At 42.4% G+C, this 25,649-nt stretch overlaps 1 protein-coding gene across 1 annotated transcript; it reads left to right on the top strand.

Moving 5' to 3' along the window:
• Window positions 1-791: 791 nt before the first annotated feature.
• Window positions 792-23,069, top strand: SMAD9 (SMAD family member 9; the record flags this gene model as incomplete). Its single annotated transcript, XM_082859198.1, has 5 exons — window positions 792-1,203; window positions 6,437-6,694; window positions 10,325-10,546; window positions 19,767-20,023; window positions 22,926-23,069. 5 exons carry the CDS (start codon window positions 792-794, stop codon window positions 23,067-23,069), a joined length of 1,293 nt encoding a protein of 430 aa, XP_082715324.1.
• Window positions 23,070-25,649: the final 2,580 nt, after the last annotated feature.

Genomic DNA, 25,649 nt, shown 5'->3' with positions numbered 1-25,649 from the left:
CACTATCCTATAAAGTAGTTTGGAAGAATATATGAGTGGTGAGATGATCAGTGGTCCTAATTTTTTATTTTTCATTTTTATATCTTTTGTACAGTGAAGATGGATCACTTGTGCAAACTATAAATTCGAAAAGAAGAGGCATGAGCATGTTGAGAAAAGACCCTAGAAACCCAAGCAGAGACATTTATACTTGGGAAACCATGGAGCCACTGTAATTTCTCAAGTAGGAAAATGGCATGTTAAAAATTGTATTTGGTAGTACATGGATTAGAATTGGAAGAGAGGAGCTCCTTCAGAGGTGTTGCAGTGATCAAGGTGGGTGGTGCGGTGGGGCAGGGCTCAGATATGCGGAAATGGAAAGAAAGCTTCAAAATCTGAAAGACATTTCGAAGGCAGAATTACCAAGGCTTGGATATAGGGAATAAAGGAGAGGGAAGAGTCAAAGGTGACTGAGAGTTTTCAAGTCTAGAACATTTGAAGAATATTTTCCCTCTTACATCCAACTTTTAACCTTTTCTGAAAATTATCCTGATTAAGTTCACTGAAGTCTTATTTTGTGTTTTTCAGAGTTGGCCAGCCCATCCCAGGGCTTAGGAGAAAGTCAACCCCCTTTCCAGCCCGCATTGGTCACAGTTACTTCCAGAAGAAAGGGAAGACCTATGACGTCCCTGGAGAGTTGGTACCTATGACATCCCGGGAGGCATCCTTGCTCACTTCACTCGGGCCCTGCAGGCAGTGAAGGGCCTTGGGTCCAGCTCCTGTTTGCACTGGACGCCTGTGGTCCCTCTCTTATGCACTCCAGCACCCCCATCAGCTCCCTCTTCTCCTTCACCAGCCCAGCAGTGAAGAGACTGCTCGGCTGGAAGCAAGGAGATGAAGAGGAAAAGTGGGCAGAGAAGGCGGTGGACTCATTAGTGAAGAAGTTAAAGAAGAAGAAAGGAGCCATGGATGAGCTGGAGAGGGCGCTCAGCTGCCCAGGGCAACCCAGCAAGTGTGTGACGATTCCCCGCTCCCTGGACGGGCGGCTGCAGGTGTCTCACCGCAAGGGTTTGCCCCACGTCATTTACTGCCGAGTGTGGCGTTGGCCCGATCTCCAGTCTCACCATGAATTGAAGCCACTGGAGTGCTGTGAGTTCCCATTTGGCTCCAAGCAGAAAGAGGTGTGCATCAACCCCTACCACTACCGCCGTGTGGAGACGCCAGGTGGGTTTCCTTCATGGTTCATTGTAAGAGGTAAGAGGGTGTGTCTCAGTTGGTGGAGAACATGGGGCACTGGCAGGAGAAGGACCCCCCTTCCCGCGAGAGAGGGAGAGAAGAGAGGGAGGTTCAATTTGCAGGAACTGATCCAAATTCTGTAGTCAGAACAATCTAGACAGAAGATATTTTCATTTCAGTATACGTGTAAGCTTTGTGTGATTTTGAAAAATGCAGTTTTATTTTGATGCATTTTGGAGTCATCATCCAGTTCTTGAAAGCTCTTAATATCGCCTCGACATGATCAACTGGAAGAAAATAAACAGCCTCCTCCCCATCCCCCTTTGCTGCACTCAACTGTGCTGAGCTAAACGGGCTGCACTTTCCCCAAGCTCAAGTAAGTGGAGATATCTCCTACCTGGGTCTGAAAACAGCCAGTGAAAGAGTTGCTGGAAACCCTTCCAAGACTGAACATAGTGGCGGTTAGGGGAGATTGGTGGCTGTTCTTAAATATGGCTTTAAATATAGGAAGGTGTTGTTCCTAAAACTCTTCACACACATGTGTGTGTGTGTACCTGTATTTCACACACACACACACACACACACACACACACCCTTTTGGAGAAGGCTGGTGTTGCTCTTCATTCCTTCACACTGGCTGTAACAATTTGACTACATTTCTCTTTGGATGGAGTGTTCCTATGGCTTGATGGATACAGTTTTTGTGGGAGCTTCCTCTCCCTGACTGGCCATCTGCCCTATTCCAGGAGACCAAAGGGCTGGCACGTGCACTCTGGGAACTGGCCCATGTCCATTACGAGGCACTTCTAGGTAGGAAGGCAGGTAGTGGGGGGAGTCCAGCCTGCCTCCTGGCCCCCTCCCAGGCTCAGTTAACCTTGCAGCCGTCCTGGCTAAGTCATGCCCAGCCTATAGCAGTCTTAGTGAGGTGACCTTTCAGGCTCCCAAATCCCACTATCATGCTGTTAAACTGTTATCAAGGAAGTCACCTGCCTGAACGTGGATGCGTCTCACGGTCACATCACCCCGGATACAGGGTGAGACTGTGATGAGAAAGGCCCACATTCCTGGTGAATGTGGTGTGCTTTCCCCTGGACCGTGTAGGTCTTTGCTTTCTCCTCTTCTTTCCTGCTTCTCTCTGAGCTATCTTTGCCTACTTTAAAAAAATGTCATCAATGAGTTTATGACAGAAATGACTTGATTTCCCTTTTGTTTCTAAGATTTGAATTATATTAAGCATTCAGAATACATCCCATGAAAAATATTTATCAAGAAATCATTTTTCTCTTCCTGAGTAATGTAGTTATAAAATGTGTCTTGTAAGAAGTATCTTGTAAAATGTATCTGGCTTTCCTTTTGAACACTTGAAACCCTAATTTTAAAGGATTATTTCATGTTTTCATATTATGTGAGGTTCTTTCAGGAATGATAGTGTGAATGTTTTTATAGGGCAGGTAGATTTCATATCATATTTTAGGTTTGAGTTTCAAAAATGAAAGATGGGCAAAGATTGTATTGATTTTAAGGTAATGTTTAAGCTATATCTTTTTTTTTCAATTCCTAACTTTGATCTTTTAATAGAAAAAGGCATATTTTACATCTAGCTTTCTGGCCGTGCTTAAAGTCAGTATTTTGAGAACAATGAAGATGCTAATGTGCACCAAGTTTGCTGGGTCCCTGATTATCATAAAGCTGAAGTTTTGCCTTTGAAATCTCTCATCTTTTGACCACCCGTTTTAGGAACCTTCAAGGCTGAATTCTGATTTTGTTTACACTCACACAACCACTTAAATAATCAATTTTAGTGCTTTTCAAACTATCTGTAGTGAAGGACCAGTTTTTAAAAAAATTTCCAATCCCTCAAATATCAGTATTTTTACAATACAAATGAATTACTAGGCAGATAAAACTTTTGAAAGACTTACAAAATACAAGCTCAATATTTTTTACTATTCATTTCAACAGATATAAAATTACTCTGTCAAGTGGCTATTAAAGTTTCTAAACACAGACTCTCAGTTTCAGTACTTGTATTTCCACGGACTGGTACCCAGCAGCTGGCAAAGTCTCACCAGTCCTCAGACCTCACTTTGTGTGCCTTGCGTCTGGTAGAAGCTGTGCAAAAATGTTTTCATGGCTCATAATGATTTTTCTTCATGCAACTGGAGGTTATTTCAGGAGTATAATTTCTCCTCCGTGTAAAATGCCCACACTCTATCAGACCACATGACTTTTGAAAAAGATACAAAAGCTTTTCTCAGCTTTGCTCTGCATTTCCTTATACGCAGTAACTCCTTCCATTATCTGCCCCCAGGGTAATGCTTAGATAGTGTGGTATTTAAAAGGTGGCATCACATTGAGACCAGTGTCTGTAAGCTCACTAGGTCATATTTGCAAGCAGCAGTTGTGATGCAGAAATAGAATTGAGTAATTAGAAATAGCTATTACTATAGATTGAATGTCTGTGTCCCCCCCCAAATTCATACGTTGAGAACCTCATGCCCAAGGTGATATTATTAAGAGGCGGGGCCTTTTGATGACTAGGTCATGAGGCTAGACCCCCATGAGTGGGATTAGTGTCCTTATAAAAGAGGCCCCAGAGAGACCCCATTCCCTTCCTACTGTGTGAGGACACAGTGAGAAGAAGCCAGCCTGCAACCCAGAAGAGGGCTCTCCCCAGAACCTGACCAGGCTGTACCCCTGTCTTGGACTGCCCAGCCTCTGGAACTGTGAGAAATAAATTTCTGTTGTTTATAAGCTTCCCAGTCTATGGTATACCTGCTATAGCAGCCCTAAGGGGCTAAGACAGCTGTGTTTTGAGTGAAAGTATTTACAAATATGATCAGTGCAAACCTAAGGTAAACTGAGCTTGTCAGGCTGAATTACAACCAGGATGATACCATCAGTTTTCCTTACAAATCTTCACTGCCTTTGGTTTTACCCAGATGATAGAAATACATTATCAAGATATTTGCCTCAATAAAGAAAAATGCATCCTTTCTTTTCTTTTGGTGCCTCAGACCTGCAGGCCACGGTGGAGTGAAAGTCTCTGCATTCAGATATGAGGGAGTCTGTTTATCAATGTTAAGAATACACCGTAGATATCTTACATTAGAACTGAAGTCACAGTGAGTATCTGAATTCTTCATCCAAAAGAGAAAAATGAGTGTTTATTTGACCTTTGTTAACACTGTGATCAAGAAGCATCACTGGAAAAGAAGTCATATGTCATTTACTATGTCAGCCCCTCACTTTCAGAGTATTTATGAGGCAAGGCATTTTTGTATGCCTGTATATTCATGGATTACATAAAAGGAAATTGAATGGCTTATCATCCAGGTTATTTTTGCACGGTGATGTTGAGTATTTGTTCTATCATGTCATAAGGCATATACAAATACTGGCTTTTGAAGGAGGAAGAAATCATTGTTTCTCTGCCACCCTCATATCTGTAGTGGTTTCACTTAAAACTTTTCATCTACCTGTTGGAGTTTATATTCTACCTGTAGAACTGAAAATTATTGCTTGTTAAGAAGAGATAAGTGTATGATAGTGGGTAAATGGTGGACTTCATGATGGATGTTATTGTATTGTAATTGTTGTCTGTTTACTCCAAAACATTTACTTTCTATGAAAGTTTTTATTGATACTTGCGTGTGATAACAAATCCATAGTGTGATTTGAAACAAGTGCTACCTCAGCCATTTCCAGAAGCAAGCTCTTTTAATCATTCTGGCTTGGTTCTTTTGCTAGTTCTCTCCATTATTACTAAAAAAATATGAAGATAACTCTAGATAATATACATGTTTCCAAATTTATCACTTTTAGCTAATTTCATTGACTCTAACATAAAAGATGAAGATTTAGCTAATTTATATTACCTTTTTCCTTTCTTCCTCTTCTCAACCCATATTTTGCTTTCTATTATATTATTATATAAGTTAATATAATATTAATTATATTATTCTTTTGGCTATTCTATTTGTTTCCATTGTGGGATTTGGGGGTAAGAATTATTCCCCCTTAGAAGAGCATTGATCCATTGCCTTCTACTGTCCAGCATCAGTGATGGGAAGTAATAAATCAGTTTCTCATGTCCTTGTAGGTGACTTTGAGGTGATCTTCTGGGAGCTTTTAGAATATTCAGTTTGTCCTTAGGTGTTTGAAATTCAAGATGGTATGACTAGGTCTGGATCTTTTTTCATTAATTAGGCTGTATACTCTGTGGCTCTTTTCAATCTGATGACATAGATCCTTCTTTAGCTCTGAGACGTTTTTGCCTATTATTTCTTTGATCACTTCGTCCCTCTGTTTTCCCTGCTTCTCTTTCTGGAACTTATGTTGGTGCCAGGTCACCCCTCAACAATACTTCATGGAATAGCTTATTTCTGCCAAGCCTTGGGACACTTTAGAAGTCAGTAGGAGCTAGGAATGCCTGGACAATGCTTGCCCTTGAGAATTGCATCTGTTCCTGTTTTTGTATAGAATCAGGAGCGAATTGTTCTTTTTAAAGTATGGAACCCAGAAGGAAACATACTAAAATGAACAGACTTTATCTATAAGTTCTCTGTTACTGCTTATCTTCTACTTATTCACTTTTGTTACTACTCACTGTTTATCTTTTACTTTATAACTTTTAGTTACCTTTAAGCCTTTCTGCTAAAGGCAAGTAGAATGTTTTTACTTAAGCAGCCGTACGGAGCCTAAAAATTTAGGCTGGTCATCTAAGTAATTCACTGTGGTTTCTGAAGTAAAAATATTCTGGGCATGACTTGGGGTTTCATTGTGAGCAATAGAAACTGATTTTGCACTAAACAAACAAACAAACAAAAAACCGCTTTATTGGCAGAATCAAAGGAAGCAGTGAACAGTCAGGTCTCCAGAAGGCCAGGTAATAGGGCAGCTCTGGTCATTTCTGCGATGGGAATGAGTAGGCAATTTTTAGAGCGCTGATATCAGAACGATTCTCTGCTAAACTTTTCGTTAATTGGCTGCGAGGAGAGAAACCATTGCTTCAGCTTGATTCCCAAGCTGTCTTTTGAGGGGGAGATGGGACCTTCGTGGACAATGTCACGATGAGCACACAGAATGGTGGACAGGTGGTTCCCAAAGGAAAAACAGGAGTTTATCACCCAAAAATGGATAGACGAAAAGCAGCCCGCCTCCACTCTCCTTTGGGCGGGTGAGCCGAGGTTCTAACATACCGGTTCCTTCCTCCCCCCAGTTCTGCCTCCCGTGCTCGTGCCCAGACACAGCGAGTATAACCCGCAGCTGAGCCTCCTGGCCAAGTTCCGCAGCGCGTCCCTGCACAGCGAGCCGCTCATGCCGCACAACGCCACCTACCCCGACTCCTTCCAGCAGCCTCCGTGCCCGGCCTTCCCTCCGTCGCCCGGGCCCCCGTTCCCGCAGTCCCCGTGCACAGCCGGCTACCCTCACTCCCCGGGAAGCCCTTCCGAGCCGGAGAGCCCCTTCCAGCACTCAGGTCAGTGAAAGCCGCGGTCTCCCGGGATACGAGTACCCTACACGGTTGTGTAGGCGGGGCCATCGTAAAAACCAGCGCTGCCACTTGCAGTTCACACAGCAGTTTCCTGCGGGCCGTTGGACCCTGCCCACCCTCTAACCAGATCAGGACTCTACCCATTTTGGAGCAGTTATCAATTTCTTTCTTTTTTTAAAAAAATGTTATTGGGGTATAATTGATTTACAGTGTTGTGTTAGTTTCAGTTGTACAGCAAAGTGAATCAGTTATACATGTACATATATCCACTCTTTTTTTAGATTCTTTTCCCATATAGGCCATTACAGAGTATGGAGTAGCATTCCCTGTGCTATACAGGAGGTCCCTATTAGTTACCTATTTTATATATAGTAGTGTGTATATGTCAATCCCAATCTTCCAATTTATCCCTGTACAATCCAGTGGCATTAAGTACATTCACACTGTTGTGCAACCATCACCACGATCTATTTCCAAAATTTTTTCATCACCCCAAACAGAAACCCTGTGCCTGTTAAGCAGTAGGTCCCCATTACATCTTCCTCTAGCCCCTGGTAAGCTTTTATCTACTTTCTGCCTCTGTGGATTTGCCTATTCTAGGTACCTTATATAAATGGAACCGTACAATATTTGTGGGGATTTTTGTGTCTGACTTATTTCACTTAGCACGGTGTTTTTCACAGTCCATCCACATTGTAGCAGTATCAGTTACTCCATTTTTGTAACTGAACAATAGTCCATTGTATGGATATACCACATTTTAAAAATATCCATTCATTGGGTGATGGATATTTGGGTTGTTTCTACCTTTGGCTCTTGTGAGTAATGTTGCTATGAACATTGATGTTCAAGTATTTGTTCGAGTCCCTGCTTTTACTTCCTTTGGGTACATACCTAGGAATGGAACTAATGGGTCATATGAACTCTACGTTCAGCCCCTTAATTTTGTAGATAGATTGACTCAAGGACTTACAAAAGGGTCCCCTTTATAACTTTTGCACCAGGGTCATAGTTCATTTTCTCTTAGGGAAATGCCTTATCACTGGCACTGCGGTGTGGTCCATGGACCACGTGCATTAGAATCATCAGCAATGCCTGTTAAAACCTGCATGGCTGCATCCAGCCACTGATCTACTGACTCACAATTTCGGGAGGTGGGCCCAGGAATCTGCATTTTAACAGGTTCCACTGACGATTTTTATGCCCACTTAAGTGTGAGAACTACTTGGATGGACAATTCAGTTCAACAAAGGCAGTGGAGTTAATGCCATTGAACTCCACTGCTAACATAACAAGACCATTCTGAACCGACATGAGGAATGTGAACAGAAGGAATCATTTGTTCTGAGGTCCTTGATAAAGAGTTTTCTCTCTTCCTCAGGAGTTTTTATTGTTTTGAATTAATTTCTGATAACATGTTATCAACTGAATGCATACCATTTGCCTAATTATGATCATCTGATCATAAAACTGATATCTGGGGAGAAGAGCCCTTCTTAGCATGCCTTGGGCACAAGCTTATAATCAGGTTTCAGCCATTCTGTGTTTTGGGGGCCATATTTTGAACTGTGTTGAGTCAGAGTTTCCCTTTGGCCATTGTACAATCCATGGCACCAGAGGAACTGAAAATTAAATTCACTTCAAAGAAGGTTTAGCGTTCTCTGTTTTGAAAGCCAGGTAACAGACTATAGAGAAAAGCTAGGAGAATAGCTCCTAGATTTGAAGGTCCCATCATGAAGTCATTTGAACCCAATAATAACTCATAAGTCAGAGGGACAGCGAATCAACCCTCTAGTGAGGGCCTCAGGACAACCAGTTTCTCCTGGAGGACTGTCCCAGTGTCACAGTAGAATGGCCCCCTTACATTACTGGTCTCTCTGTAGCAGTGACACTGTCCACCAAAGCCAGGAATTTAGCGGCAGAAAGGGTTGACTCAAGCTGTCCTTGTGTAGTCTATCAGTTTGATGTTCCTTTGTTTTACTGCTTTCTTTTAGTTGACACACCACCCCCACCTTATAATGCCGCCGAAGCCCCAGGGACCCAGAATGCCTGACCTATAGATGCCACAGCTGAGAGTCACTTAGTACTGTCAGTGCCTAACGGAGGTCACTTGGCAGATGAACAGCCAAATGTAGCTGTTCTCCAAGAGTACTTCCTATTACCACCTCCCTTCTGGGAAACAAAGAGAAAAGCAAAAGAAAACAAAACGTGCCAGCCTCCTGTTTCATAAGTGTTGTCAGGGGCAGATAGCATGGTTTCGCATTTTGACTTTGGCATTCCTCAGTCCCATAGAGTGAATGTTTTGTGTGTTATCCTGGTTAGTAGAACAAGTACATTTTAAATTTTAACCGAACATTTACGAGTCTGTAGTTCTGGATGTTTTAGTATGGAATTAGGTATTTAAGAAGTTAGTAATTGTGTCCTGTTTGTGTTTCTTTACTATAATAAGTTTATAGTAATGTCTTTCATTTGGCTTAGAGGAGTGCTCTTCAAAATATGTATATAGCTTTTACATAATTTTATTTGTGTCCTGTAATAGGCTAGATAAATATTGCTCCACTTTAATGTTCATACAGACCACGTGGCGATCTTGTATAAATGCAGATTTTTGATTCCCTAGATCTGGGGTGCTTTCCAAGAATCTGCATTCCTAACAAGCTCCCAGGTGATGCAGTGGCTGCAGTTCCAGGAACCACGCCGAGCAGGGAGGGTCAAAGCGCTTTACTATCTAAAATATCTCAGAGGGAATTCTTTCATAAGTGAAGGTCCATTTGGAAATCAAATAATAACCCCCTAATTTATCTGTTTTGTGAGTTCATATTTTAGTGCATATAGGAACACACTCTAGACACAATTACTAGAATATTCAAAGAAAAGAAAGATACTATAATCAATAGAAAGGCAGAGAAAGAGTGTGAGGGGCAAAGAAAAAAAACCTGCCAAATTTGGGTTAGTGGCAACTTAATTTTGAAAAATTTGGGGTGAAAACATAGCATTCATGGATTTCCTAATGAAATAGACCTCTCCCTTTAAAATATTTTTATGCCATAATTATCCCATATGTACACAAAGGAGAATGTGAGTCTATGTGGACATTGTTTTTTCTTTCTTAAATAAAATCCTATGCAGTGTTTTTGGTTTGATTTTTACATATTTGAACAAATTTTTTTCAGCTTTAGGTCGTTAGAAAAGGGTACTCTTCACCACGGGGATTCAGTTTGGCACTGCAACAGCAAGATGCTGTCGTCTGTAAAGATGAGGTGACCTGGCAGCTTCCTTTTAGCTGTGTTTCCTTTCGGGGGGATGAAGTTTACATGGATCCACTCATATCGCTGTTGCCTGGCCCCTCAATTCTAGTAAACATGTTTACAAAGCCTCCATCCATGGGAGAATCACAAGGACGGTGGCCCCTGTGCACAGGTACGTGGACCACATGAGCTACCTGCCAACAGCTTCCGTGGAAGAGGCAGGTTTGTAAAGATCACACAGCAGCCTCCTGGGTCTTGCAGCCGACTTTCTGGTGAACAGCGGTAACCGCAGTTTCCTGGTGGAGTTGTGAGCTGGGAGGCACGAGCGTGGCGGTAGTGATGTCCTGTCTGGTCCGTTTTCTTTCAGATTTTCGGCCGGTGTGCTACGAGGAGCCGCAGCACTGGTGCTCAGTCGCCTACTATGAACTGAACAACCGTGTTGGGGAGACGTTCCAGGCTTCCTCCCGAAGTGTGCTTATTGATGGATTCACAGACCCTTCAAATAACAGGAACAGATTCTGTCTCGGACTTCTTTCTAATGTAAACAGAAACTCAACGATAGAAAATACCAGAAGACACATAGGAAAGGGTAAAAGCAAATATGTAGTTCCTTCCTATATTCTTCTGAGCTAAAACGTGGAAATAGAAACAAGCCATGGATTGGCTGCATGACCTAGTGGGATGATCCCAGGGCTGGGATCTGGGAGACCATTCTGGGGATATTGTTGGGAAAAGCGTGGGAGGTCTTGTAACCTTAGTGTCTGTACCTCTGAGGTCGGCACAGTATCTTCTGGGGGGTGGCGTAGGGTGGGTATTAGGAAGACGAACAAGATGATAAATATGAAAACAGGATGAAATTATTATTTTTATTCATTTATTTATTTGGCTGCGTCGGGTCTTAGTTGCGGCGTGCTGGCTTCTCTCTAGCCGTGGCATGCGGGTTTTTTCTCTCTAATTGTGGCATGCAGGCTCCAGGGCACGTGGGCTCTGTAGTTGTGGCACGCAGGCTTAGTTGCCCCACGGCATGTGGGATCTTAGTTCCCCGACCAGGGATCGAACCTGCATCCCCTGCATTGGAAGGCAGATTCTTTACCACTGGACCACCAGGGAAGTCCCAGGATGATATTATTGAAGAGAAGTATTATGAATTATTTTTGAATTGCCTGAAATGCTAAATAGGATAACTTCTGAAGAAGAGGAGTTCTGGCTGGATGATTATTTATATCAGGTGAAGTTACCTTTAGAGACTGAGAAGCCAGGCAGTTTAAAAAATCGTTGAGTTATTAATGTCAGGAAGCCTTTGGTAGGTGATTGGGGTTCTCTTGTGTCCAGGCTTTGTTACAACAGCCGAATAAGCACAGGCCTCACTGGGGTCTGGCTGTGATGCTTTTGGAGCCTGTCTCATTGGCATGATCAATCCCAGCTGAGCATGAGGCCTCGTTGAGGATTTTAGGTTCTGTTCTTTTCTATTCGAATAGTTGGCAGTGTCTGAATGGTGCCTGGTTGTCCACTATTCTACTCTGGAATCACAGGTGTAAAGAACCTTCAGAGTCATTTGATCTTTTCTCTCCCCATCTAGCACTTATACCACCTTGGGAAGTAGCCACGAGCCTTTTATTTCAAATTTCCAGGGGAGATTCATTATTTCACTTATGATGCTTCCTGTATTCTTCCTAACGTACCTCCTAAATGTCTCCTGTTGTAAACCTACAGACCGTTGACTAGAGACAGGCTGAGTTCCTTCTCTGATGTTGACTCTTAATGGCAAAAGTTACTTTCTGTTTATTTTATCCTGTATCTTTCCATAGTAGCTTTGAGTTGGCTTACAAGAAACCTTTACAGTGAAATGACAAATGAAAAATAGAAAATCAGGAGCTGGGGGTGCGTGGGAGAGAAGAATACAGGTATGTCATCTCCAAGAGTTACCGTTGTAATTGTAACCATTGTGATTGTGATTAAACTTTTCCTCCGGAGGTCAGAAAAAGGAAACTTAATCTGTAATGTAACTTTTATCCCAAAGGAGGAAACACAGTCATTCCTCAAAGGAAGTAATATTTTGACTGAAATCTTAAATATCTCAGGTATGGTTTTACTTTTAAATGATTTTTATAAGAATCTTTAGGTGAAATCTAAAGGTAGAATGTTAAAACGTAATGTTGTAGAGCTGTTTGCTAAAGGGCTTTACAGATTGGTCTGCATATTAGACTTCTACTTACGCCACTTGATCTAAAAATATAATTAAAATACGCAAGGACTGTTAAATACCTTCTGGGAAACTTTCTGCAAGTAGTTTGTTCAAGGTGCTGCTGATGTGGATGGACAGATGTGGAGGGTTGGTGTCATGTTAGTAACTGAGAGATAATCCACAGGGTCAAAAAAAACACATAGGAGCAAGAGCCAGGACTGGTGACCTGTTAGAAAAACCAGCAAGCCTAGAAAATGCTCACCTGGATGGAAGGGCACTCCACCCTCAACATGGTCCCCAAGGCAAAGGCACAATTTTCTCAGAAAGCTGCTTTGGAATTGTCCTAATGTGAAAAAATAATTTTTTTAAGGGGCTACAAGCCATGCCATAAAGCATGGCATGGAATATTTCAAAGCAAGAGCTATTGGTTTCTGTGAGGTCAGGGGGCTCTCTCTCAGGGGCCCCCGTGGATTATCTGGTTCTGAGCTGCGTGGCTTCCTGGAGCACCAGCCTGAGTAAGTTTGCAGCCAAATGCACCTTGAGGTTAGTGAATGAGTTAACGTGTTCTGTGGAGCTAGTTGCTAGAGACAGTCAGACTTCACAGCTATGCATTCATCTCGCAAATATTTATTGAGCATTTAATCTTAGCCAGACGGTTCTGCCACTAGGGATGTAGCAGTGGGAAACAAGACAAACAAAAATCCCTGGCTTCGTGGATTACCTACAACTAAGGAAAGACAAACAAGAAATAATACACGCGCGCGCGCGCACACACATGTCAAATGATAATTGTCCAGAGAAGAACAAAGGAGGGGAAGGGAATGGGGAGGGTAGCCAGGGCAGGCTTCCTAAGGAGGTGACATTTGAGCCGAGAGCTCAAGAGGGAATCGACAGTGTCGGTAGCAGCGGGGAAAGCTTTCCAAGCAAAGGGAAACAGCAGGTACAAAGGCCCTGAAGCCTGCCTGGCATAGTGAGGAATAGCAGGGATGCCACAGTGAATGGAACAGTGAGCAAGGGAGTGAGGAAGTCATAGAAGAGGGGACAGGACCAGGTCTCAGGGCCTAGAAGCCATGGAGAGTGCTTTAACTTTGCCTGTGTGACATAGGAAGATGGAGTTAAGTTGGAGTTTATAGATCTGAGTTTTCACTTCAGAAGGATCCCCTGGCTGTTATATCGAGATGAGACTGTAGGCGGGGGTGGGGGGGTGGGGGGGGGCGGGCAAGGGTGGAAGGTATCTACAAAAAAAAAATCTTTTTATTATGGTTAATTATGGGCCATTTCTCCCCTCAGTAGTTATCAGTTGCTTTGAGGTCACTTCCAGTTTGTGTTCCTTGCCACTTAAGTTAGGGAAGATGGCTGGTCCTCTAAAGGAAGTTCATGCCACCACCGGTCAGCAGTGCATGTACTTTGAGTTGTTTTCTGTGGCGGTGATGGTTTATGCTGACTCACCCATGCTCTTTCATCCTGCTTTCCATCTAATGCAATGCACTGTGAGGCAGCAGGCTTGGTACCAAGCCTTTAGTTGTGTCCTTACAACAGTAACAAATCTATTACTTTGACCTCTCCAGCCAAGTGCTTTAAATGGCCGTAGGCTAGTTAGCAGTAGAATAGCCCGGGCTGCTGCTTCAGTGTCAGAGGCAGGGCTTCAAAGAACCTGGAAGGGTGCATTCTACATGAAGTCTGTCCATATTCTTCCTTGAAGACCAGGCAGACCACTTGAACCCTTTCAAATGACTGATAGCTGCCCCCACTGATTTTCCCTAATGTGTGTGAGGCACCCTGGCAGACTCTTACTCATATTATTTTTATTGTCACCCTACAAGTTAGGATTTCTTAGTCCCGTTTTATGGGTGAGGCAATGGAAGCTCAGAGAATTCAGCAGTGTACCCATGGTCCCACGAGTGATGTGGGTTTGCACCCATGGCTCTGTCTGTAAGGTCCCGTCGCTCCCTTCTGCTGGAGGGGAGGGACCCTGCTGCTTTTTCGTCTCGGCACCCCTCTTAGTTCAGCACTTGAGGAGTTGAATCTTTCGATATGGAATGAAAATACTTACCATATGCTGCAGGCATGATATGTCAGAATCACCTCTGAGATCTTGAAATAAGGCCCTCATAGTACTAAAGTGATGAAATTTTACAATGATTTACTTTAAAAATGTAAATCAGAGAAGATCTTGTGTTTTCCCCAAAAGAATATTCTAGAAAAGGAGTACCTCACTGAGTTACACAGAGCTCCATCGGAGGATTATAAGGATCTTTACAGAAAAAAAGATGAAGAACTGCTGACATATCATACCTATCTGTGACTGCGCAAAATAAAGCAAAGGTTATTTCCTGATGTTTTGGGAGTGATGGAATAGCCAATTTGGATCACTGGAGTATAAAACGTGCCTGCTTTCTTAGAATGGCTTTTAGGATGGCCCCGATTTCCAAATAATGAGGAAAACTGCAGTTTTGAATGGACTGCATGGACATATGTGTGCTGCTTTCAAGGTCATTGAGGTTGGATTATATTTCTTAGAAATGCACAACTTAACATAATCCTAATCAATAGCACTGTCATTTCTGAGCACCTACGATTTGTGCTGTAACTGAAGTCAGAGCTGTTGACCTTGGTAATGAGCCTGTGCCGGGTTCTTGGTGTGAAAGGACACTTGGAGCAGGACAGGCAGGTTTCTCCTTTGCAGCTGCAGACATGCGTGTGTCCTGGCTGCTGGCTGTTCTTCCTCTCATGGGAGAAGGAGTGGGTGATTATAATTCCTGAGGCATTAGTCCCAGGGATTGAACTTACTGAGGCAAACCAAGACCTTCCCCGAACATAATTATCATAGATTCCAAATCACTGAATTGCTTTTGGAATTAGTTTTTCACCTTTTAATGAATCTTTATTTTCTTGCACATCTCAGCTTGTTCTGTAGAATCCTAGTAATGCTTCCATGTTTTATGAAAGGAATTATCCTGAGGCAAGGGTTTGGTTTGTCAGTTCCTTAGAAGGAGGGTCTGCACCTCAGGGTGATTTTTTTTTTAATAAATTTATTTATTTTTGGTTGCGTTGGGTCTTCCTTGCTGTGTGCGGGCTTTCTCTAGTTGCAGCGAGCGGGGGCTATTCTTCGTTGTGGTGCGCGGGCTTCTCATTGTGGTGGCTTCTCTTTCTTGCCAAGCATGGGCTCTAAGCGCGCAGGCTTCAGTAGTTGTAGCTTGCGGGCTCTAGAGCACAGGCTCAGTAGTTGTGGCGCACGGGCTTAGTTGCTCCACAGCCTGTGGGATCTTCCCAGACCAGGGCTCGAACCTGTGTCCCCTGCATTGGCAGGCGGATTCTTAACCACTGCGCCACTAGGGAAGTGCTCAGGGTGATTTTTGGATTGCTTCTTTCCCAATGGATTTAGTTTCCCAGTCTCAAAATGTCCTTTCCATTCTGCCTTTGAATGCGTATAAGGTTTCTCATCCCTGAAAAAGCAAATCCTAAAAAATTTTAACACAGAATGTCATACTGTTGCAGTTATTACACAGGGCATTGCAGAATACTTCATATCATGAGAAAATGTTCACACTATTTTTTTTTTTTTTTTTTTTTGCGGTACGCGGGCCTCTCACTGCTGTGGCCTCTCCCGTTGCAGAGCACAGGCTCTGGACGCGCAGGCTCAGCGGCCATGGCTCACAGGCCCAGCCGCTCCGCAGCATGTGGGATCCTCCCGGACCAGGGCACGAACCCATGTCCCCTAGCATCGGCAGGCGGACTCTCAACCACTGCGCCACCAGGGAAGCCCCACACTATTTTAATATGTGAAGAAAGGTTATAAAAGATCCTGTAGAGGATGATCCTAATTTTGTTTAAAATGTGCACATAAAAGACTGAAAGGTATGTGACAAATATTAGCTTTGAATATTTCTGGGCTGTGGATTTGTGGCTGATCTTTATTCTTTGCATCTCTGTATTTTATAAATTTTCTCTAGTGGGTTTTGTTGTTCCTGTGAAGATGGGGTGGGACCGGGCATGTCCAGGCATGCTGGGGTCACTGAAGTAGTGGTGAGAGAGAAAGCATCACGGTTCACCCACCCTGGCAGAGTCGCCAAGCGTGTGAGTGCACAGTGGGCATTCAGTGTAGGTCAGTTGGGACCAAAGCTGCTTGTTCATCATATTGTCCAGAGAGACTTAAAGTCTTCAAGTATAGCTTTAGGGAACTGATTTTGCTACCAGCCCAGAAGTGTCTTTATGTGAATTGGAAGGAACCCATTTCTCAAGAGAAGTTACTGCCATCTGCTGGAGGAGTCTTCTAATAACTGTACAAATCTCGGAAGACTGAGGCACACCCTGGGTTTGTGCAGTGCACAGCTGCAGGCACTGTCCTGGGCGGGCCCACCTCCATCCTCTGGACCAAAGCCCCGGTGTAGATCTGGAAATCTTTACTTTTATATTATTTTTCGATCATACATTAAAAAAATTTTTATTTTGGAAAATTTCAAGCTTACACAAAAGTAGAGTCATGTAACAAATTTTCATATGACCATCTCCAGCTTCAATAATGAGTCACATTCTGTACCATTCTTTTCCCCTGTCCCATCACAGTATTTTTACAAGAGTATTTTGAAGCAAATCTCAGACCTCGTATCCTTTCTCCCATATATTTAAGTATATGTCTAACTACATAAGGAATTTCTGAAAGTATCATCATTAATCACCCTCAGAAATATGCACTGTCTTCAAGCTCCAGAGGGTCCTGACAGTCAGCCAGATTTTAAAATAGTTGTGCATCTTTAATGGGGAGTAAAGACTGGTGAGGCCCTTTGCCTTTGGGTTTCTCTGAAATCTTGATCTTACCTTAGATGGCCTGGACTCAAAAGAATGTCACCCTGCATTTCATAGAGTTTCTAAGTCAGTATGATTACACTTCTTCACAGCGACTAGTTGGATAATTCACTTGTATTTCAATAAATAGTGCATTTTTTAATGGGAAAAAAATAAAATAGTTGTGCAGAAGAGAGGGCAGCAAAGCCAAGGGGGATATCAATTACAAACTCCAGGGAAGGTGTTGAGTTTGTGCTCGTAAGTTCAGGGTGTTTTCCAAGCAGAGTGGAGAGGCATCAGGGTTCTCTGAGCTGGGCTGTGGGGTGATGAGATCTGCTTTCTGCAGGGATATCCTTTCCCCACCCCCACTCCCACTCCGGAGGGGATCCATGCATATTCCTTCCACTTTGGGACATCCCCCTCTGACTGTTAGTGGGTTCCACAGCATTGGAACCCACTCACAAGCCTAACTGAGCCGCTGTCCTCCCCACCTCCCCTCCATCATCTCTGTCATTCAAGGCTGCAGAAGATGGCAGAAGGGACCGACCTGCAGCCTGACTCAGCAGATCCAAATCAAGGCCCCAGAGTCCTAATTAACCACCACCCAGGACTCCAGACTCCCTAATATCCTACAGGGTGGGTGCAGGCACACACAGATGGAAAACTCAGAGGAAGAAAGATGCAGCCCCAGAAGAGAGGTCGTCCGAGGTGTGGGTGCAACTTGCCCGAGGACCCCATCGCCTGGCTTCTCTCTCGTCTCAGGTAGCGCCTTCTTTGGGCGTTTATCCTTACTGCCCACTGTTCTCTATGGCGATCTAGCATCTCACACATGTGGTTTGAAGCCACTCTTCTGGCCTGTCAAATGGATGTAAATAAAATCCCTTGCTTACTTGACTCCTTCGATGCTGCTGTCTCTAGCCCAAACCCAGCCTCCTTCGCAGTGGGGTTGAACTCCCCCCGGTCCCGGTACTGAGGCCGGCCTTGGGCTTCTGCAGGTGCATCCCGTCGGCTCTGCCCCCTCTTGTCGCTCAGGATGCTAAACTACTGCCTCCTTGTTCGGTCTCTTCTCTGCTTTCCATGCTCTGCCAGCATGTCTGTGGCTGCGGATAAGACTTTAACAGGACTGAAAATCCTCCCCTAAATAAACACCAGAGTCAGATGACAAAAATCTGTTCTCCTTATTAGGTTCTGGGAGGATTATATATTTGAAGGTCATTCAATTCAAAGACATACTAAACACTTAGCAGCCTCATGTTCTGGCTCTCTTACCACCTGCTCGCTCTCACTTTGAAAAAACTCACAGCTACCCCAGAGGCAGGCCTTCCCCCTGGGAGTTTTTAAAGGAAGTCTGCTTGGATTTGCCCCTGCCTCACCCCCAACATGTCGCTGCAGCCAAGTAACTATGTCCCAGCTAATTAGGACAGTCCTTCTGCCTTCTCCTCACGGCCAGGGCCACGAGGTGTCAGACCCCGGGCCGTTCAGGGGAAAGAATGATGGAGATGAGGAAGAAAAGGGAGAGGAAGGCTGAGCAGAGGAGGGGAGCTGCTCTGATCTAGGTGCTGAGAGGGGAGCCTTGGCCTGAATATCAAGAGCTGTGCTTCATCATTGTGACCCTGGGTCCATTTCTTCAGACTGTGTTGGAGTCTATGGTTGGGATACATAATACTGAAAACCACTCTTCCCTAAAACTGTATCAAGGGAAAGGAGATGGGAAAAGGAAGCCATAAAGCTGGCGGGAAGTATAATGCAGAAGTGCCTCCATTGCTGCGGCTGTGTCCGGAATGTTTCCTAAATGCAGAGTTACGCACACCAGGGTCTGAGAACCCCTGCAGGTCAATTCTATTACTTTTAAATGTTTTATTTTTAAAAGATCCAAAATCTATCTCTGTAAGTACATTCAGGATCATTTCTACAAACCCCTTGCCACTGCACAGTGATTGTATTTACAATCATGTTGACACTTTGTGCTGGACCATTTTGTTCCTGCTAAAAGGTTGGGGAACAGTTGTTCTAGTCTTTAATACTCACTAGACTAGAACATCTTCATCTCATCTAACCCCAGTCCCTTGTTACAAATTGACGTGGAATCTTAAACCCAGACGTTTGGAGGGAAAGCAACAACTGAAATGTACTTTGAGCAGCAGCCTTCTCAGGATGCTTTGCCTTTCAGCTCTAAGAATGTGAGATAAAGTAGCATAAACTACATTTTGATTGTGTTTTTATATTTTATCTGAAAACGTGGCACAAAGTTCACTGTTTGTAGGTAAAAAGAGGCGTTGTTTCTGTGACCTATGACTGTAGGTGATAAGCTTTAAAGTAAAATGGGTGTCTTTGAGGTATTTATTAAGAGAAATGGATTTATAATTGTTGGTGAAATAAAATTTAAACTTCATTTATTGTTCCCTCTGGAGTAGGTTTAGTGTATGCACCTAAGTATTACCATGGCACTGTGTCCAGTTCTTTTTTTTTTTGATGTGTTCTGCATTATGTATTTATTTCGCATCTAATATTATGAGATCTTCCTTTTAGAAGGAACAAGCGTGAGATTGAGCAAGTGATGGGAGTAGGACACGAGAGCCTACTTCTGTGCTCTTGGTGCTGATCGTAAACCTGGGTTGCAGTCCACTTTTAAATGGACTTATGAAAAAAATATAGATGGTAATTAAAGCAAGTCAGCCTTTGGGGCACGTGTGGTACTAATCAATGATTGGTGATATTAAAATTAACCTCACAGTTGATAGTCACATCTCTTGAGGTTACAGAGGTGGATGAGAAGGGAAGGGTGATAAATCCAAGCGAAAGTCGGTGCTCGTGTTGGAAGACTGTTTTTGCCTCGTAGGCGTGCATCTGTACTACGTTGGGGGAGAGGTTTACGCCGAGTGCGTGAGTGACAGCAGCATCTTTGTGCAGAGCCGGAACTGCAACTATCAGCACGGCTTTCACCCGGCCACCGTCTGCAAGATCCCCAGTGGCTGCAGCCTCAAGATCTTCAACAACCAGCTGTTCGCTCAGCTGCTTGCCCAGTCTGTCCATCACGGATTTGAAGTCGTTTATGAGTTGACTAAGATGTGCACCATCCGGATGAGTTTTGTCAAGGTAAGGAGTGCTTGCTTCCCAATTGTAAGATGAAAAATAAAAGCAAAAGCACTCTTTGGTTGATGTGGCAGTTAGACAGCCAGGGTAAGTAGACAGCAGTTTGCCGGGGGGTGGAGGGGGGCACTCTCTTTAATTGTTTTTTTTTTTTAAAGTAAATACAAATTTAATTTAAATTTTTATTATAAATTTTACAGTAAAACGAACAATATCCTAGAAGTCAAAATTCTACCTACAGGTAATGGCAAGAGTAGGGAAACTACAGAGTCCAAATTTTACCAAACAGTGTACAACTTTCCTGATCAGCAGCTTTACTGGGAAAAGCATGAGCTCTGTAAGCAAACAGATTTCAAATCAAATCCCTGCTCCCCTAACTAACAACTGATCAAACAAGGTAGCTATGCTATCTTTTTTTTTTTAACATCTTTATTGGAGTATAATTGCCTTACAACGGTGTGTTAGTTTCTGCTGTACAACAAAGTGAATCAGCTATACGTATACATATATCCCCATATCCCCTCCCTCTTGAGTCTCCCTCCCACCCTCCCTATTCCACCCCTCTAGGTGGTCACACAGCACTGAGCTGATCTCCCTGTGCTATGCGGCTGCTTCCTACTAGCTATCTATTTTACATTTGGTAGTGTACATATGTCGGTTGTTTTTTGGAAGAGCTCCTCCATGAGTATGAAATCTCTTGTTTAGCAATTTTAAGAAAATTCTTAAGCATATTACTTTTGGAGGAAAACCAAGATAAGATAGTTACCTGATTTTTTTTAACACATAAGATAAAGTGACAATAATTGTATAGAACTTAATGCTACAGAGATTCTTCCATCCCTCAAACTGCTGACCACCTATGGTCACTGCTGACCACCTATGGTCACTCAGTTAATGTTGAATTTACCTGAATCAAATAAGACACTCTCCTTACTCTTACAAAGCATACAGGCAAATGGAGCAGTCATATTTATAAATAAGCTACAAAACAGACAGAACTGACTCTAATACAAGATAGTATGAATTAAGTGCTGTTTATAAAGGTATAAACAAATTGGAATAGAAACATTATGGGGCTTGTGATTAATTCTGAGACAGCAGTAGATGTTCTGTTTATGAATATTTGTTGAATTTATCAAATTAGATCTTACTAAAATTGATGTGAAGGTTGGAGAATGGAGGAAAAGTTACTTAGCGGGAAGGAAAAAAATGGATTTGCACGTTGAAGCTAAAGACCTCACTTTCATTGTCTGCTATTTCATCCCTCGCAAAGCACTTGCAAATAATTCTAATATTTCCAAATCTGAGCTTGTTTATCAAACTGAGTATATGTTTTCCCATTGTCATATATTCATCCAAGGAATCAGTATGGCTTGTTGCAGGTTTTTTCAAAGTAAAATTTATTTATTAATCCTTTAAAATTATCTTGAAAAGTGTGTCCTGTTTTTCTATACTTCTTTTTAAAATTTTATTTATTTATTTATTTTTGGCTGTGTTGGGTCTTTGTTGCTGCACGCAGGCTTTCTCTAGTTGCGGCGAGCAGGGCTACTCTTCGTTGTGGTGCGCGGGCTTCTCATTGCGGTGGCTTCTCTTGTTGCAGAGCACGGCTCTAGGTGCACGGGTTTCAGTAGTTGTGGCACGCGGGCTCAGTAGTTGGGGCTTGCGAGCTCTAGAGCGCAGGCTCAGTAGTTGTGGTGCATGGGCTTAGTTGCTCTGCAGCATGTGGGATCTTTTCAGACCAGGGCTCGAACCCATGGTGTCCCCTGCATTGGCAGGAGGATTCTTAACCACTGCACCACTAGGGAAGTCCACTGTGTCTTTATTGTATATATAATTTTAGTAATTATTTAAAAAATAAGAATAGAGTTTCCAATTGAAAAACTGACTTCTTGAATCCATTTCTTTCATGGTGACAAAGCAGTTTTATTCAAATTTACTGTTAAGCTTTAAAAGTATTTTCACACGGTCAGGCAATTAAATACCTGAAAATCTTTTCAAATGTTCTGATGCTTCAGAGCCAGCAGAGGGCGTTAAATTGCCATTAACGAACAACCATTTGACTTGCGGTTACTTTTGTCTAGGCCTGTGTTTTTCAAATTAGGATGAAATACCAATATCTCAGACGTAATTATTTCACTGTAACATAAGCTTGCACAGAAATCTTATTTTCCTAAGATCAGCAAGATGTATTTCTCAGATATGCAACCTTTAAATTCATAAAACTACACAATTCACAGAAAATAAACTGTTATTATATTGCAGGGACTTTTAAAAACATAAATCCCTAGCAAATATAACTACAGGTGATCGATGTAAAAGAAATGTACAAGTTCTCATCACAAGAAAAAATTGCAACCATGTGAGGTGATGGATGTTGACTAAACTTATTATCTCTATTTTTACTGTCTCTCCTATGGATGGTCACAAATGGCAAATTGCCAGAAGTGAGCCAGCGGGGGAGAGGAGAAACAAGCTTTGTTCATCAATCCTGAATAACCAAGAGCACCCTCAGCCCTCGCTTTACAACGTTCAGATCAGTCATTGGTCTGTAGTGAGCAACCATCTTGTACAAAACATGGGTCTTCAGCATTAGGGGGTGAACATGAGTTCAAGCTCCTTTCCCTGTGGAAGAGGAAGTGATTTGCCAGGGTCTCCGGCATGGCTAGAACCCAGGCCCTCTCTAGGTCCATGAATTTAGTTGTGAACCCAGGAGGAAACCATGGATGGGGACTCAGGGTATCTGGTTGATGCAGAAGTCGTCCTGTACTTGCAGGAACGTAGAGTTCACGTTCTCAGGTCCCAGGAGCTGCCCCAGGTTGGGTGGGCTGTGTCCACCGGGCCTGCTGGGGCCTCTGAAGGCTGCCTGTAAAGTCTGGCACAATCACTCCGCTCCGTTTTTGCTTTTCAGGGTTGGGGAGCCGAGTATCATCGCCAGGATGTCACAAGCACGCCCTGCTGGATTGAGATTCACCTTCATGGACCACTGCAGTGGTTGGACAAAGTTCTGACTCAAATGGGCTCTCCACACAACCCGATTTCTTCAGTGTCTTAACAGTCTTGTCTTCACCCACATTTCTATAGGATAGATGCTATTGCAGGCAGTGGCTTATATCATTTCAGATTTGCAACTAACTGAAGTTTCTAAGTACATGTGTAAATACGTATAATATATACTATTCACATTTTGTATCACCATTTGTTTTGTGCTTTCTAGTTAACCTGATGCCAGTACAGTGAAATTAGAAAAGCAGGTTTTTTGTGCCTACGCTCTAATAAGCAGCAGCTTCTTTTGTGGGAGAGAACAAATGAGAGGCAACTGTAGGAACAGTATTTGAAGGGTGTTGGTAGAATAAAGGCAGCTTTAGTCCACCATGTCATGTAAGGCATGTTGTGTGGCCAATCTGGAAAAATATTAAAACTGTTTACGTAGCAAAAATCAGGTACTAGCAGCACTAGAGCAAATAACACTTTAGGACAAAACAAAGCTACCAAACCCATAAAATTGAAATAACCTCACTGTTAGTGCTACTGGCCAAAAAAAAAAAAAAAAAATCAAGCTTTTAAAATCAGTTATGTAAGATAAGTCACATAAACTTTATTTCTGAAGTTGAAATGCCTATAGCTGGACTATTGTGCGGATATGAACGGTACATTTTAAACAAATTAAACTGTGATGGGAAAAGAAAGAAACTGTGAAGCTGAGAGTCATGTTGCCTCATTATCTACCACTGTAAAAAAAAAGAATGAGTCTAATATGGGAAGATACATATGAAAATAGCATGAAATGAGCTATATCCCCCAATTGCAAAATAAGACCAGAACTTAGTCTGAGAATCCCCCACGGAGATGCCTGCTTTCCACATAGGAAATCTTGGGTTCCTGTTTTCCTGTTGATTCGTGTCAGGCAGCTCTGCAGATTTCTGAGTCTGCACAGTGAGCTCTACGGCCATGTATGTCAGTCAGTCCTGTGTGCGGAAGCAGTAAACTAAGAGCATTGGACAAAAGCACCCTGTTTACTTATACCTTCTCACATTCCCATGTTCAGAGTCTCCAGGTGAGGGCATGCCTTTTGCCACATTTTCCTCACATGTTGGCAGATATTAACTATTCACAGATGACCCAAACAGTGGTGAAGCCTTTGAGAAAATCTAGACACACTGCTGGGATCAAATTTGAGTTATTTAACTTAGTGTCTCTATTGATTAAATGATCTGCTGGTCATATGTGGTAGCCTCTTCTAAAACTAAAGCTTCATACCTGGAAATACCTTCCCAAGTAAGATAATAATTTCACAATCCCTATCATTTCTGAGGAACAGTGGTCCTGAATAACAGGATATTTAAAAAAATGTATCCACAACATCAAAACCTGTTCTTATTTACCCTTGGATGATAAAGAGAGGAAAATTTCCCAAATTCCTAGGTACTTTCATATATATATATAATTCCCACCCACTAAACACTGCATTGCTTGGAAAAATATTTCACACCCTTTATAAAATGTGTAATTTAAGAAGGTAATTATGCTTGTAACAGACGGTACTTCAGTGATCCAGGAGGTTTCTTCATTTATACATTCTGTCTCAACTCTTTCTAGCATTAGTGCATAGTAGTTGTTTCTCATTAAATTGTATTCAAGGTAGGAATGATCATGTGAAAAAGATGTATGTGTGAGCTACTGCTGTCACCTCTTGTAATGACTAGTGTTACGTAATAGAAGCTTCTCTATATACAATAGAAAATATTACATTTTACATTAAAGCTAGGTGGTCCACTTAGTGTTTAGCAAACTCCATAGTATATTGGTTCATCAACTATGTATGTGCCTGGCACAATGTTAGGTACTGTGGAATCGAATGTAAACAAGAGACCCGTCCCAGCCCTCTGGAGCTGAGAGTCTTAAGAGTAAATCTGTTTGTAGAATCATCTTCATGTTTCAAGAACTTTTAAAACAAACCATGCAATCTTTCTTATGCTTGAAAAAAAGTATAATTTTCTTAATTATCTCTATTTTGAAGCTGATTTCCCTTCTCTTCTGAGCAATCAAGTAATGGTTGAAGACTTCCTTGGATAAATGATACTTTTCTTCTGTGTCTCAAAATTGAGTTTTTCGCCTTTTGCTTCCCTATTTTCCAATAATTTCCCCATCTCCCCTTTTCTTGGAAAAGGCATTAATATGGTGAAGTCATCCTCATACAAGTACTGTTGCATGAAAGAGCATTAGGTACACGTGGTTTGGGCTCCAGAGAGCAAACACAGCTTTTTGAATCTCTCCATCAGTGGTCAAACTCCTCCTCTGGTAATCTTATACCTTTACAGGATTAATCAGTACTAGTTGCTTATAAATGACATGAAAAAATACATTCAATTTTCATGCAGCTTTGGGAAACCAGGCCAAAATATTCCAGTGAATCCAAATTATTTCTTCAAAAAATAAATGATTAAAGTGGTACATATGCGTCATTACCAGTCCTATCTCACCAAAAGCCTTTATTAAGATACTGTGAAATTCAGAGGATTTAGAATTGATGAGAAGTTAATCCTTCAGTCACTGTAAGTCACATTTTAAATCAGCCTTTTAACATTTTTGCTGGCAAGAATTGTTAAAAATAGTAATGCAGTATTTGATTTCA

Source organism: Leucopleurus acutus (genome assembly GCF_964270905.1).
Source record: "Leucopleurus acutus genome assembly, chromosome: 18".
NCBI lineage: Eukaryota > Metazoa > Chordata > Mammalia > Artiodactyla > Delphinidae > Leucopleurus > Leucopleurus acutus.
Note: the sequence above shows the minus strand (reverse complement) of the source record. Positions and strands in the feature narration are given on the sequence as shown.